General features: G+C 48.1%; 1 protein-coding gene across 1 annotated transcript; it reads right to left on the bottom strand.

The window, feature by feature from the left end:
* Positions 1–248: 248 nt before the first annotated feature.
* LOC114434448 (PH domain leucine-rich repeat-containing protein phosphatase 1-like) lies at positions 249–15967 on the bottom strand. The gene is made up of 17 exons (XM_028403706.1): positions 13999–15967; positions 10752–10948; positions 10076–10201; positions 9267–9415; positions 7493–7639; positions 6425–6652; positions 6128–6330; positions 5980–6040; positions 5790–5885; positions 5019–5174; positions 4737–4937; positions 4434–4596; positions 3790–3920; positions 3579–3695; positions 2641–2835; positions 2171–2408; positions 249–2034 (listed from the first exon to the last, which is right to left on the bottom strand). Exons 1-17 carry the CDS (start codon positions 15605–15607, stop codon positions 883–885), a joined length of 5169 nt encoding a protein of 1722 aa, XP_028259507.1. The 5' UTR covers positions 15608–15967; the 3' UTR covers positions 249–882.
* Positions 15968–16008: the final 41 nt, after the last annotated feature.

Raw genomic sequence — 16008 nt, 5'->3', positions numbered from 1 at the left:
GTGGGTATCCAGGCTGGCTGGTTTATCCAAACAGCAGTTTGTTGATCAAATGTTAAAAAACTGGAACCTAGAAACGGCTGATATAGAAAAAAAAAAACTTTTTAGATGTCAGTTTTTTAAAAAACATTGTGCGCTGAAGCAGAAATCTCAGACTGTTTGCAACATGAATCCGAACCTGTGTACGACTGTAACAAAGCTTCTGTAGTAAAGACCCCCGCCCCTCCTCAAAGACCTCGAGTCAACATGGCGTGGTTATCTGAAAACTTTTAATTTATCATATAGCAAAAGTAGCTCTGTTGTGCGGTTTGTTGTAACACTGTTCTGAGAACATTCGTTGAGCTGGTAATAACTGTGTGATCGCGCTCTTTGTTTTTTTGTTTTTTTAACTCACCACTGCAGCACCACTCTGGACTCTGCACTCGCTCCCCAAGAACACAAACGTGGAACATCAGCCTTCAGGGAATAATCATCTTTTCTCTTAGAGAATATTAGTACGTGTCAGTGACTAGGTCACTTTTAAAGTATTTAACTCCTAGGAGTTAGCTAAAACAGTTTTACTAACTCCGACAACTGTGAGGGCGTCAGTCATGACCAACAGGAGGAGACGCCGGCGATAACACAAAAACAGATCTGAATCTTAAAGTACCGTCTAACGTAGAATTAATCGCTAATAAAAAGCAAAGTGCTTCTTCAAATGAAAGATATGGTAATTACACGTGGACATGAAGTGTTCTAAAAATTGCATTGCGTTTCGAGGGGCGTCGAGTTAACAGTAGAAAATAAAGTAAATAACAAAAAGTTTAAGAAAACAGCCTCTGGTCCAGAAATGATTTCACAGTTCAAGCCAAATCTGACTCTCCGTCTGCAGGAGCGGGGCAGCGGTTAGAGGGGGGTGACAAAGTAGTCTGCAGGTTTCTGGTAGTTGTGTGCTTGCTGGTTGTGTGTCTGCATCTGTTCTTGCTGCTGCTGCTGCTGCTGCTGCTGGATGATCTGCCGCACTTCCTCCTCCAGCTCAGGTGGGATGATGAGCTGGTCGTCAGGGTCCGGCTGGGCGGGGGCGTTGAAGTATCCGCCCTGCTTCCTGACAGGGGCGTCAGCCGCCTCCTCGATGAGGTCCTGGTTCCTGCCCTGGCAGGCTACAGAACCATTAGCTCGACCCCGGCGGCCCAGAGTTCCTGACCGAGCCTCGCCACTAAGGCAGGGAGAGGAGGGAGGGATGGGGGAGGCAGCCGGGGAGGTGAAGGCGGGAGGTAATGGCTCGTTGCGCAGCATGGCAGGATGAGAGTTGTTTGTGCTTGGTTGGGTGTGGGCGCAGTCGTGGCGGTGCAGGCAGTGGACGTCAGCCTCCACCTCCACGCGGCTGCCGTTGGAGAAGACGCCAGCGATGGGCTCCTCGTCCTCGCTGTCCAGCCCGTTGTCGGACAGAGCTCCAGAGAACTGCCTCTGGAAGCTCCCTCCCCCGCACGCAGGCCTCCGTACGCCAGCTCGCCCGGGCGGGTTCATTTGGGAGGTTAAAGGCTCAGTCTGTGGTGGCGGCTCCTCTGAGGAGGCCGTGGATCCCACCTCGCTGCTCATCTCCGACGTGCTGAACTCACTGCTCAGCTCGCTCACGGTCCCTGAGGATGTGGGGGGCAGCGGTATGCCGCCATCCCCGCTCACTGAGTAGGGATGTGTGCTGGGGTTAGCGCCTGGGCCGGGGCTGGGCGGCGGAGGTGGCGGCTCACAGAAGCAGCAGCAGTCTTCAGTGATGCTGAGCTGCACGACGACGGCGCTCAGGCTGTCGGAGCAGCCGTAGCTCTGAGCCAGCGTCACCAGCTTTTTAGCAGCCGCCAGAGCATCGGGAACGTTTCTGACCGCCTCCACCGCCTCGCTGGGGGACAACATATCCCACAATCCCCGGCTGCCCAGAAGAAAGAACTCGTCCTGTGGGGTGAGCGTCACCGTGGAGACATGTGGGAGAGGCGTGACAGAGGGGCAGAGGAAGGAGTAACCCATGATTCTGGTGGAGTCAGTCACACCGCTGACTTTGTTATCCTGCAGGAAAGGAAGACAGAAAGCTTTAATAACTCCACACAAACAGAGGAGTCTGATTCTTTGGTCATAATTGCATTGACTTCAGTAAATCCATAAACGGCCTGATTGTTTCTGTGACTCGGCAGTCTGTTGGTACCTCCGTGATGATGGCATTGTGCCGTCGAACCCTCTGGTACTCTGACTCCTCTTTGACAGTGTGGATGTTGGAGAGTTGCATAGCTTTGCCGTCTCGGCACAGGACGGCCTGGCACCGGCCGACGTTGGCAGTCTTCAGAGTAAAGCAGCCGCTGTGCTCGCCGGGAGCCACCGGGTCGTGCCTGATGTGACATAAAGCCGCTGAGCCGCCCATCCTCTGGCCCGCGGTGCCCAGTTTCCTGCAGGTGAGCGTCACAACAAATGTTGAAATGTCCAACATTTACCGCAGAAATAAACCTTCCTGCTTCCTGCATCCACCTCTTTCATGGTACCAGGAGTTAAGCTGGACTCAGTTTGTCCTGCAGTGCAGGGTGGCAGAGGGCTGAAGCCTATCCCGGCTATCTATAGGTGAGAGGCGGGATACACCCTGGACAGGTCCCTACGAGTTATATCCATATCTATATTGCTTACCTTTGCATGGTGAGGAAGGTGTTGGTCATGTAGTTTTCCTGCCTCTGGCCTCGGTGAAGCTCCTCTGCCAGCACATCTCCCATGGTGCACTGCAGCAGGTAAGGTACCTCTACGTTCCGGTCTCCATCAAAAACTCCATACAGGGCTTCACGAATGCCACAGAAGCTGTCCAGAGCCAGAGCGGCAACACACAGCCTGAGGAAAAACACAAGCTATAAAAATATGCTGATATGTATTACAGGGTTTTAGCAGCAGTGGCTCAGTGGGTAGAGCAGGGTTGTCCAATAACCGGAAGGTTGGCGGTTCGACCCCAGCTCCTCCCTAGTCATTGTTGTGTCCCACTTTCCCACATTGCCTCCAGTGCACTCACTGGTGTATGAATGCGTATGAATGAATCGGCGGTGGTCGGAGAGGCCGTAGGCGCACCTTGGCAGCCACGTCTCTATCAGTCTCTATCAGTCTCCCCCTGGGGAGCTGTGGCTACATCTGTAGCTCACCACTGCCACTGTGTGAATGTGGTGTGAATGAATAATGCATCTCAATGTACGCGCTTTGAGTGCCTGCTCAACAGAGCAGAATCCAGCTCAATCCAGCATCTTTGCTGTCCTCCAAACCACTAGGTGTCGCATTGTAAAATCCAGACCCCCTTCAGTCCGGGGTAGGATTATTCACTGATTCCTTGTAGCCATGTCAAAAATAAACTCTTGGCAAAGCGGTGAACCCAGACGTATGACATCACAAGCTGGATTCGCAAGCTGCATTTGCATTCAGACCATCGTCATAGGTTTTAATGGAATCCAGCTCTAACTAGAGTTGCGAGTTCAGACTGAGAAAAAATGAATCCTGCTTGAGCAAGTCTGAACTGGGTCTAATTAAGTTGTGTTTGTAAGAGTGAAACGACACTTGTATAAATGTTCTGTCTGAAAAACAGGACTGACTTGTTTTTGACTCCGGAGGCCTCCGTGTAGCCGTGACTCCAGACTGCGGGGGCCCCATGGCTCTCACTTACACATGGAGCTGACGGAGACGGATCCACCCTGAAACATCGAATATTACTGCAGAAGAAAGAAAGAAAAAAGTTCAGAGGACATTCTTCTTCTTCTTATTATTATTATTATGCTGCAGAGTGTTTATGCTCAAGGTTCTTACTTGAGGAGTTCCAAGCTCTTGTGGTCCAGGTTGAGTCGAGGATTTCCTGTCAGATCGAGCTCCTGGAGCTTAGGAGGAAGCGTCTCTGGCAGGGTCACCTCCGTCAGCTCGTTGCAGCTCAGATCAACACACTGAGAGAGAAACAGAGAGAGGATTATATAACATAACAGAAGCTGTTGCAAAATCCGTCTCTGTCTTTAACACACTAACCATTGTGTCCACCTAAGAATCAATTATATTCCCCACCCACATTTCCCACATGCAGACAAGTCCAACCAGCTCTCGCATTTTGGGGTTAGAGAGAGAAGCCAGAGATTAGAGAGTTAGTGAGAGATTACAAAGGATTTTCTGATTTGGCCCAATAAAGATGAACACAGAGGAAGAGAGAGATAAAAAGGGACACAGGGAGCAGAATGAATGCACAAAGCAGGGATCTGCTGAATGTGTGTGGATGGAAGAAAGACAAAATAGCAGCCTGGCAGCACGTGTGTCAGAACGCATCAGAGCAGACACTAAAGGCACATTCTCTTCAAATGTTCACATTTTATCTGTTGAGGCCACAGAAGATAAATAAATATTTGATTTTGGGGTAAACTGCTTAAAACTCATTTTACGCAACATACACAAAAACGTATCCGACTAACCTTGATCTCGGACAGCTGGAGGACCTCAGGGAAGGCGTTGATGCAGTTGGAGTGGGCCGACAGCGTGTGCAGGCGCTGGCAGTTGAGGATGGTGGTGGGCACAGCTCTCAGTCTGTTGCCGCTCAGGTCCAGCTCCTCCAGCTGCTCCAGTCGAGCCAGTTTACTGCAGGATTAAAAAACAAACGTCATCAAAACACATCTCCTGTGCCTTAATCTGGAGTGATGCTGCGATTTCAGAGCGATGGAGGAAACCTAGCGTAAAGTATCCATGAAATTAAACCTCGGGTCAGTGCAGTACGTCACCTGGCAGTGAAGATTTGCAGCTGGTTGTAAGCAAGGTGCAGCACCCGGAGGTGGCCGTGTCCCGTCAGCAGGGGGATGCACTTGTCAGTCAGAGTGTTATTGGTCACATAGAGCTCCTCCAGGCTGCTGGAGGCGTCCTCTGACAGGCTGGCTGCAGGCAGGTTCTCCAGCTTGTTGGCCGACACGTTCAGGTATCGCAGGCTGTGATTAAAAAAAAAACAAATTTAGGACCTTACAAATAAAAACAAAAACACGAATAATAATTAAACCACATGCGAGCACCTCTGGGCTTTGATGAACAGGTTGTGTGGGAGCTCGGTCACGTAGTTGTGCTGCAGGTCCAGGACCTCTAGCTGTGATCTCTCCATCCTCTCGGCCAGCTGGCACACATCGTTCCAGCCTACCAGCAGCTTTCTCAGGCTCCCGCTGGACAGCAGCCTACAACACAAACAACACAGTGTGTGCACTGTAAATCTGTCAGTGTTTCACCCTGATGGAGACACACACACACACACACACTCTGCTCCTCCACTGAGGTTCAACAAGCTCAACTTGTTATTATTATCACTGCAGAGTGAACATTTCATTATCAGTTACCCATAAATTACATTCAAATATAAATCTTGTCATCTTACAGTAACATCACACACACACACACATTTGATGCCTTTGTTAACACTAGTTTATCCCAGTCCCATACTTCCCTTCAGCTCATCTATATGTGGTTTACGAAGCTGTTTCTTGATACTTTGGAGCCTTTTTCAGACACTGAATATGAACGCTGCAGCCTCACAAGTCACTGACGTTAGCAGTAAGATCCTGGATGTTAACATCTGAAAATATAACTAAAAAAAAAAACCTGCACTTCTCCTATGAAACTATGATTGACTTACATGTGACAAAAATAAACCAACAGATATCGATACCATGTGAAGCTCGTGTTTTTCCCACACCAGGACTGTTTCCATGGAGATGCAGGACTTCATATGAACCCACATCCTAGCCCGCATTTCGGTGTTATTTGAAGCTTTTGTGTGTTTGTGTGACGCTCACCATACGGGCAGCTCAGTGACACAGTTATGGCTGATGTCTAACACCTCCAGTCTGCTGCTCTCACACACCCAGTCAGGGACACATCCCAGCTTGTTCCTTTAAGTAAACAGAAGCAGTCAGCACAGAACAAGCACACGGTCTGCAGTTCTGCCCTGTAAATAGGACAGTGACGTGTTTAAAGTCTTCCTACCAGGACAGATCCAGCACAGTCAGATTCTCTGGTGCAGGCTGCACCTCCAGCTGCTTCAGCTCTACAAACACAACATGTATAAATTTTGTATAAATGTGACAAGTGCTGCGTGTTTAACATCTCTAGAACACATCGTCTGTGCCAGTACCGTTATGTGCCGCATGAAGGCTCTTGAGGGAGTGGCCGCTGACTCTGAGGAGGGACAGAGTGTTTCTGTCACAGCGGAGGAGCTCCAGCTTACACAGACACCGGACATCAAGCTCCTGTAGACCAGTGTCCCTCAGGTCCAGATGGACGATGTGGCCCAGCTGCTCATCGTCCGCCACCGTTACTTTTTGCAGCTGGTTCAGCCTGGACAGAAAAAAAGAGGAACAGGCTTTGTTATGAAGTTAAAAAGAAACAGCGGTGGTGCAGAAAATGTCTGAAGCTGTGCGGATGTTCTTGCCTGAGATCCGTGTAGCGAGCAGGCAGCCACTGCAGTTCTGCCATGTCCAGGACAGAGAGCTGGTTCCCCGCCAGGCAGAGCCTCTCCATGCCTCTGAGTTTCTCCAGGACGGGTGGCACGCTGCTGAAACAGTTGAAGGATAAGCCGAGGTAGGTCAGGCCCTCCAGAGAGCCCAGCTCCACAGGCAGCGAGCTCAGGAGGTTACCGTCCAGGAGGAGAGTCTGAAGGCTGGACAGGACGAGACACAGGCAGAGGAGGAATTCAGTCAGGGTCATTTTTCCACCAGCACAATTCATTCTGTGGTCTATGCTCAGCTGTGATAAAACTGCCAAGATTAAAATAAAAGAAAGTAAAGTAAGTCAAACCCCACAGCCTCCATGTTAAAATGTCCAACACTGCAGCACTCGCAGTGCCAACAAAGATTTTGTTATCTGTACTTCAATCTACCACACACACGAAAGATCTGTTTGGATCCAAGTCAGAAAACAGGATGATACTTGTTCACTGTCAGGCTGACACCTGACTGAAACGGCAGACAAAAGAGGAGTCTCTGCATTGAATACTGCTCTAATAATCCACCCAGAGTAAATGATCACAAATTAACAAGAACTGTGACCAGAAGGTACAAAATTACAGAAGGTTAGAGGAGCAACTGTTCTGACAAAGCTCATTTTCTCAAGAAACACAAGTTGTTTATGTTGAAAATGAGCTGTTACGAAAGAGGAAAAATGAACTTGTGATATCAAGAAACAGCTTAAAAATAACTGTACATGGATTAAAAGGAGTAAACCGTGAAGGAGGATTTGACCCAAAGTTCCCCGTCATTCAGCATCAGCATGACTCTGCACTGTGATCACCTGCAGCAACCTGCGCTGTCAGGACAGAAGTCTGGTACGCAGCCAGTTGTTCATTTAATACAGGGAGGGATTAATCTGCACTGATGCACCCGCAGTGACAGCACAGGTCAGCGAGGATATGCACCGCTCTCAGGCCTGCTGTGAGAGCTGCTATGTTACCATCATCGTCGTTAACAGCTGCAGCCCCGAGCTCGTCTTTCAGCCCACTTACTTGTGCATAGTTCCTACTTCTGCTGGCAGAAAGGAGAGGCGGTTTCCAGACAGGTTCAGCTCTGTGAGCGAGGTGATGTCGCACAAGGCCAGAGGAACCGCAGACAGGCCATTATTGGACAGGCTGAGGCTTCGTAGTTTACAAAACCTGCAGAGAAACAATGAGAGAGACATCCAGGAGTAAGCAAGGGAAGGGTGGCAGGAAGAAAAGGGGCAGGCACAGATCTTCGTCTCAGCACCTCGGTTTAGAAACGTCCGATTACAGCACAACAAACCGACCATTGTGAAACTTTTCATAGAGAGTTGGCCGCTGTGTGCTGTAACAGGCTTTGCTGGCCTGAACTAATCCGGTTCACAGAGGGGTCAGGGTGAAAGGCTGAGCCGGACCTGCATCCTTCTGAGGGGGAAAGTCACAGGCAGCAAAACCACATTCCTCAAAACGCTGCCTGGACAGTGTGTGTTTACGCAGAACAATAGCAGTGTATACAGCATGGGTACATTTTAATCATGTAGACGTCACGTCTGAACGCAATGACCCTTTAAGAGTAAACCGTGGGACTGAAGGTCATGTGGGACTGAAACATGACTTCTCATTTTGTCGGCACGTCAGTGTACATTCTGGATTTAGTTAACAGTGTTCTAGTCTGGACTCACAGAGCTGCAACAGAGAGATACTGTAAGAGGACACCACAAAATTCACATCAAATTTTAAATGCAACTGGACCTGGATCTTAAACTGACACCTTTTGATTAGACACTGATTTTGACTCAGTCCCGCTACTTTTTTGTCCCTTTACAGGGTTCAGTTCTTCTTAGAAAGAGAATAAATATAAAATAGGTCATCAAATAAAAGAGAACACTACTTCTGTACTGGTTATATTTATTAGTTTAGTTCATAAACAAATCAATGAATCTACATTTCTGAACTGTTAATGTGGAAATTTACCGTGAGTCACCTAAGCTTGGATGCTAATATATCCCACACTCACAGGAGAGCAGCGAACGTCACACTTTGACACTTCAGTTCACCTTGAAGGGAGGACAACATGCCGAAGACCTCAGTCTTGACTAACTTTAAATGAAGGCAGAGACACATAAAAAGTCGAAGCAGAAGCTCAAAACTAAGCCTTTAATCCCCCATTAAAACAGTGCATGTTTGAAAAAAACATGAATTTGTGTTGTTTAAAAATTAGCTGCAACTGGTCTGAAGAAGAGACACTGTCTCTGTGCAGATCAGCTGCTTCTGCAGTGTTCAATAAATGTAATCGATGACTATTTTACTGTCAAACAATGAATGCTCCCCTTTCTCCATCCACACTCAAACTGCAGCGGAAGCATTTCCAACTTTTTTAAAAGCCTTTTTGGCTGGATTAAAGCCAGCTTAGTGTGGGCAAAAAGATAAGGAAAAAACTCCTAAACCTCATAAGACTGTGACATCAGCAACTAATTTGAGAAGCTGACCTGGAACCCAGGGAGAAGCCCTCTGCCCCGGAGGTCAGGTGAAGGATGTCAGAGCTCTCAACACGACTGCAGAACTCTTTTAAATCATCCTAACCACACACACACATCATCTGTAACTCAATCAAGGCTGCTTCCTCTTTAGACCATATGGTAGCTCCCCAAGACAGTAGAAATCCCACAGAGGGACATTTCATTTTCAAAAAGACAACAGAGAGGAAAATCCTGCTTTTCATCTGCCAGCTCCTCCTGTTATTACACCAGTGAACACACAGGAAGGCAGGAGGGCGATGTGTGCAGGAGTGACAGAAACTCACCTGGTCAGTGCTGGAATGCCTTTGTTTGGGGACATGAAGTTGTTTTTGAGGTTGAGGTGAGTTAGGTCCTGGCTGTAAAACAGCTGAGCGGGCAGCTCCTCCAGGCTGCAGCAGGACAGGTCGACCGAGTTCACCCTCTGAGAGGCAATCTGACAGAGAGAGAGACAGAGAGAGAGAGAGAGAGGGATGAGATGAGATGATTAACATCCGACAACAAGTCCACCAACGAGTGCTGCTGTTCCTCTCATGATGCATTCATCACATCTTATACTTCTGAAACAGGAAAATGAGCCATTTTCCAAATATAACAAGAAATCCTGCCTTTCCAGCAGGAACTAGAAACTCATTATTGACTCACACATGACCACCAGTTGTGCAGTTTTAAAAGAGATGTTCAGGACTTTATACAGCGGTGAACAACAAGCTCGTGTAGATAGAACATGTGACAGAAGGGAAGACTGGAGATCAGAGGGTCAAAGGACGGATTTAACAGCCTGTCTTAAAAAAGTCAAACGGGTTAAGTAAACATTTTTCCTGTTTACCTAACGCGCTGCTTTCTACTCTACCTCTGTCCTACTTGTTTCTTTTAATCCTCGTGGCCAGAAGCAGCGAAAACATCTGCTGCTAACAAGCCTTCAGTAGGACACCGTCAAAGATAACTTCCTGATGTGATACAGGACAAAATGTGTGCTGTGTGATGAATCCTGTTCAAACATTTGGTGGCTGTGGACTTCTTGTTTTAGCAATAGAAAACAAACAGGAGGAGTTAATCCGGCCGACGGTAACACTTTAATCGGCCCCAGACTTACCTTTGAGGCCGTCCTGTGCCAGCGGAGGTGCTCTGTGTACGAGTCGTAGCTGATGTAGTAGGTCTGACTTTGAGGACCGGCGGAGCTTAAAGCCAGACAGTGGCTGTGTCTCTTCACCTCCTCCACCTGCAGAGAGGAACACAGGTTAGCTTCTTCCACGTGCACTGAACCCATCCTACTAAAAGCTGAGAGGTCATTTTTCTGCACCGCTAAACAAGCGTTTCTACTCTTCTGCTCTGCATTGACTTGATTTGGAATAAACAAGTCTTTATAGTCACAGAGCTCCTGGATAACTGATGTACATGGATGCACCCTGAAGATAAACTGCACCTCTGCCTTCTGGAAGGTGCTATCAAAGCATAACTTAGCAGATTGCTAAGGTCATTCATTCATTCATTCAGTTTACCGAGGTAAACACTGAAGGATTGTGTTTGTCCGCTTGCTGATAATTACGTGAAATAAGTACATAATTTCATCAAATCTGTCACAAACAGCAGAGCATCACATGAAGTGGATGGGCAGATGATTAAATTTGATCATGTGGAAGAAAAAAAAAAAGCTCCTAACAGCAGGAACAGGGGATTGGCAGCATCACAATCAGATAATCAATATCATTTACATTGTTTATGATAGATTATTGGTTCCTGTCTGAGTCATGCGTGACAGACCGGAGTACCTTTCCTCCGATGAGCGGGAGGATGTGCATCTTGCCGGTGTGGGCGTGTTTCACAGACGAGACGATGAGGCAGGTCCCGCTCAGCGTCACCTGACGTTTTGACCAGCGGTTCACCGGCAGCGCCAGCTTCCCTTTCCGCACGTTGAACACCCCGGAGAGCTGCACGCGCTCAGAGCCTCCCACGCTGCGCGGCTTACCTGCAGACACACAAAACACACTCCGGTTGATGTTGACGCACACACGCACACAGATGACGGCTGCAGACAGGTTTATTTTTAGCTCGGCGGTATTTTGTGAATAAAGTCGTCTCTCTCAATGGGTTCGTCTCTTAGAAAGCGAGGGCTGTGTGGTTATGTAAGGGAATGTGTCTAACAGCCTGTGGGCTGGCAGAGAGAGCAGTCACTCATGAGTGATTTGTTACATTAACCCCTCGCTGACACAGAAATTAGCTGCAGCTCAGTTACCATTACACATTCCTTTGTGTTTCAACAACTATAAACTCACACTCGCTGTGTATGTTCTTATAAAAAGTGACACACACACACACACACACACAGGAACAAGTGAAAGGGAGACACATGAAGAGACTGAACCACAGAGAGGCCTTGAATCAGATTAGCTTGTTATGTAATGTCTTACAACACCAGCACCTAGATCCTCCCCTGCTGCCTCATCCGCCGACTTACACACAACATCGCTGAGGCTTCACAGGTCACAGGAACACGGCCTCAATGAACTGCGGCACTTTGAACGTACTATTTAAAGTGTTCACATCACATTCAGAAACAGGAAGGAGTGAGACTGAGCGGGGCAAAGAGAAGCCTCACATCGAGCATCAAGTTACCTCAGAAATACAGAAGTCCAACTAACTACTGAGTTCCAATTTTAGACAAAACTGAAAGGTTTTTAGGCTGAGAAACTATAATGCAAAGTGGCTAACTGTCAACAAATCAACAGAAATGGAAGCACTGAACATTAGCCTGATGCTTTAAAACAGAGCACTAACAAAAATGGTTAAAATTAGGAAGAAAACTGTCAAAAATATCAAAGAATCCATTAATTACAAGAGTTAAGTCCACTTTAAAATGATTGATTGCCACAATATGAAGATTATTTGCTGATTAGACATAAAAAAACACACTTCTTATTATGTTCTGTACATCAGGATTTGCTCCTTCACAATTTAAATATTAATTTTACTGTTCAAAGAGACAAATATTTGGCCACTTTAAAACATGTTTTACTGCCAATCAACTCGTGATTTTACCCACACTACTTTCATTTTTAATCTTTTTGCCACACATGACTTAAATTTCTCCTTTTTCTGACTTCTGTGGAAGAAAAGAGGAACAGTGAGTCCAGACTGTCCAGACACTGATGGAAGGAGTGACCGTAGATACAGATGCAAAGGGAACTACTGAAGGAGAACATGTTGTGGAGATCTGATGGTTAAAGGGTCTTTTTTCCCACCAGATACACACAACTTCTGATTAGATCAGCTTGTTTTCAAAATGCATTGATCCAAGTTTATAAAAATGTAAGAAAATAAGCATGAATGTTACATTTTCTCTACGCCCGCAGAGATGAATTCTTTTATTTCAGTTGAAATGATGTCAAACACATCAACATTTTCAACTAAACAATGATGTGGAATGTGCATTGTGCGCCCTTCCCTGGGCGTTGCAGAGGAGATGCAGTGTGTTAATGTACATGCCCTTTCCTTCCCGTCTACTTCTCTGAATGGGGAACATCCTGCCGCTCATCAAGCAGCTAATATCCACGCCCTGCTCGAACTGCGTCTCATCCTGGACGGAACCACCCCGGCGTCCCTAAACACACCACAGAGCCTCTGACATCCTCATCCATCTCCCTTATCAGGAGTCATGTCATCGTTTGGCCCTAGGCAGCTCTGCATCGGCCTCACGTTTAACCTTCTAAAGTAAAAGCTGTGACCTCTGGGTGCTGCAGAGGAGCCGGCCGGCAGCTGCACCCGTCTCCAAGAGATCCGAATCACTGAGGAGGTGAAATCTGAGTTCCACTAAGGTCACTTTTCTCTCACTGTCAGCACACCGCGAGTCTCTGCCACAGAGAGAGAGCGGAATTTTTCTGCTGAGTCAAGCCCTTCTGGCTGGACTCCGAGCATCAAAACTAAATTCATGCAGGTTTACTTGTTTTTAAATACCCCTCAGATAAAGGAAATAACCCACAGAAGAAGGACGGGCAGTGAGTTGTAGTGAACGACTGCTGTTGCTTCCTGTCACTGCGCCACTCCGGCTCACGCCAGGCACACGGGGCAGCCTCTCACTGCTCGTTTCATGGCTGTGTGTTTGTCTGCGTTATCTGGAAGGGCCCCTGCTTTCAGCGGCATAACTCTGCGTCACGCTTTGTTCCTCTGTCATGCTACTGTGGGAGCCAAGAGAGGACGGAGGGGAAGGCAGGGGGATTTTTCAGGCAACAGGAAACCCTGTTTTGTAGTTTGAATATTCCCTCCAGAAGTAATAGGATGTCTATTGTAAAAAAAATTATTCACTGGTCAATGTAAACTTTAATTTAAACTTTTTTTTCTTGTAAATGTATGGCCATAAGCTCATGCTTTACATTGTTAATTTGAGTTTTTTCTTATGAACTTTGCATTTATATTACAACTTTGACATGTTTGTGACTTTAATAACTTAAATTAACACTATAATGACTGAAAATGTTTCTCTGAACATTACATATGGCACTAATGTTGTCATAATAATGCTGTATTTATTGTTTTATAAAACAAAACACACCAAAAACTGAAAACTGAAAGGAAAAACTGTTAAACAAACAAATGATTTGTTATCCCCACCGTCTTTACTGATGGGGTTAAAAAAACAAGGTCAAAAACAGCATCCAGTTGTGCTAATCCCAAAGGAGATCATGGCTGTTTTTTTTACATCCTCTTGTCCCGCTTTCCAGCAAAACAGGATCATCATCATCAATAACAACAACAACAGTGGAAGAGAAAGAGAAACCGGATCTAACGTGCTTCAGGGTTTCAGACTTCAGAGCACACCTGTCACCTCCAGATGTGTCTCCCTTCTCGACACACACTGAGGGGGCTGCAGAGGGTTAACCGGCACCAACACTGGGTATTGTTCTGCCAGGACAATTCAATACACTCGTTTAACAGTGTGACTGCCCAAACACAATGACAGCGCTCACGGTACACTGAGAATGGATGAACAATGATTGTAAAGACTTTCTTTACCCTACTCACCGAAATAGAAGCGTATCAGGCAGCCGACCTCTGGATTCATGCCCTCCTCCTGCACCCTCCATGCATCTTCAAACCCCAGATTAGTGAGGTATTCATTCAATATCTGCAGGGGCCTTTCGTCATCCCCCAGCCGCCGCACAGCTCCACCGTGCAGCTGGATAAAGAGGGCCGGGGTCGGACTAGTATTGATGGGCTCAGGCCATCCTCTGCTCCCTCCGGGGATCTCCGGGTCAGGCTGAACAGAAGCTTGGCTGGTCAGGGGCCGCGTCGTAGAGCTGCTGGGGAATTTGGAGGCAGGTTTGATTAATTTGGATGTGTCTGCACCATCACCAGCTCCTGCTTCACTGTCATCGTTCAGTTTGGACGGTGTTTCAGAAGAGGCTTCAGTGGGAGGCAGGCCAGCAGCTGAGCTTCCAGGTGAAGAATGTGTCGGGGAAGAGGTGAGATCCACTTCATCGGAGGAGCTCTCAAACGGGTCGGGTCCCTCATTGGCACTGTCACAGTTTGGACTCAACACTGAGGAGTCGGTCCCCGCACCCAGCCCTTCGCTGAGAGAGTCCCGGTGCTCTGTGCTTCTAGATCCACCCGGGCTGAAGTCCTCACAGGTGCTGCTCTCCATGTCTGACCCTGAGTAGACTCCATAACAGTCGGCCACACTCAGACTCAGCTCCACGCCGATCTCATTCAGATACACCTCAGATGAGGAGTTACTCGCAGTTTTATCATCGTGCAATAAGTTAGAGGACAGTTTAGTGTCAGGATAAGACAGCTTTGACTCTTCAGTTTCTTCTGTTTTGGGGTATTTGACATCCAAACTGTCACCGAGACTTCTGCTGTCATCACTGTGTCCATTACCATCTCTACAGGGATCATTTGAGTCAGATGCAGCAGCAGGTTTGCAGTTAATTCTCAGCACAGCCCCAGCCTTGCTCCCCTCCAGCTTACTGGCCACCTCCTTAGCAGTGGTGTCCGCGGTGCACAGCACTGGCCGCGGGTAGGAGGGCGTGAGCCAGTCGTGGACGTGAATGCAGCCCCGCCGGAGGTCAGATCTCACCCATGTTTTATCAGAGGCCTGGAGCTGCTTCGACTGCTTCTGTCGGAGGAATGTCTTTCTGTCCAAGCTCAGCGTGCTGAGAGGCGAGGCAGAGGGTCCGGGGCTGGCCGCCGCCGCCTCAGTGGAGGACACCCCGGCTGAGATGCTGGTCGGCGGAGCCCCCAGAGACAGGTTCCTCTTGTGTCTGTGCCGCCGCCTGCTCAGCAGAGAGTTGACCGAAGTGGTGCTGTTGACGGACGTGAGGCTGTAGATGTTGGCTGTTTTCACGGCAGGCATGTTTATGTTTTTGGCAGCACCGCCGATCGCGTTGGCAACTTGGTTTTGATAGATCCCGTTCCTTATCGCAATCTGGAGAAGGGAGGTGGCTGCGAGTCCCTTCCCGAAGAGTTTTGCCTCTGCGCCTCCGCCGTCATCCTCCCCGATGGAAGGTCTCTTCCCAGCCGGCGAAAATCCACTTGGCTTCGCGGAGTTGCTGTCCCCGCTCGAGTCGAGCTTCCCCTGCGGTACCGGTAGATTTGAAAGCACTCCGGACTCGTTTTCCTTCACACTTTCCATCCTGTTAGCAAACAGCAGCAGCGGCGGCGGCAGTCAGTTCGCAGGAACAGCCCGCAGGTGAATGCTAGCCTGCGTTAGCTTAGAGCCGTTAGCTCGCCCCAGTCACAGGCTAGTTTCTCCTGGAGAATGTGTGCGGCTCCACGTTAGCTTAGCATGCTAATGTACTGCGCAATTGGTCCAAAGAGTTATTCCGCTACATCATCCCATTTCAGAAGACGCCCGTTAGCTCTCTAACGGGAGCTAACCGGCTGCTCGAGATGAGAAAACGCCTTTCTATCTGGTCGCCATGTAAGCTAACGCTAGAATGCGCGACTGTCTGTACTGTACAGCCCGAAAGAGAGTGACGGTCAGCGGCACACACTGTGGACAGGGCGGGGTCTCATTGGATATGAATTATGACG

This window comes from Parambassis ranga, chromosome 4 (assembly GCF_900634625.1).
Source record: "Parambassis ranga chromosome 4, fParRan2.1, whole genome shotgun sequence".
In the NCBI taxonomy this organism is placed as follows: domain Eukaryota; kingdom Metazoa; phylum Chordata; class Actinopteri; family Ambassidae; genus Parambassis; species Parambassis ranga.
Note: the sequence above shows the minus strand (reverse complement) of the source record. Positions and strands in the feature narration are given on the sequence as shown.

What these genes read in the sequence shown, in the direction of transcription:
- LOC114434448 (XM_028403706.1), bottom strand. Translation starts at nt 15,607, where the DNA reads ATGGAAAGTGTGAAGGAAAACGAGTCCGGAGTGCTTTCAAATCTACCG. An exon ending in GGCATTCCAGCACTGACCAG is followed by an intron (nt 7,640 to 9,266) that starts GTGAGTTTCTGT and finishes GTTTCTCTGCAG; the next exon opens with GTTTTGTAAACTACGAAGCC. An exon ending in ACAATGCCATCATCACGGAG is followed by an intron (nt 2,035 to 2,170) that starts GTACCAACAGAC and finishes CCTTTCCTGCAG; the next exon opens with GATAACAAAGTCAGCGGTGT.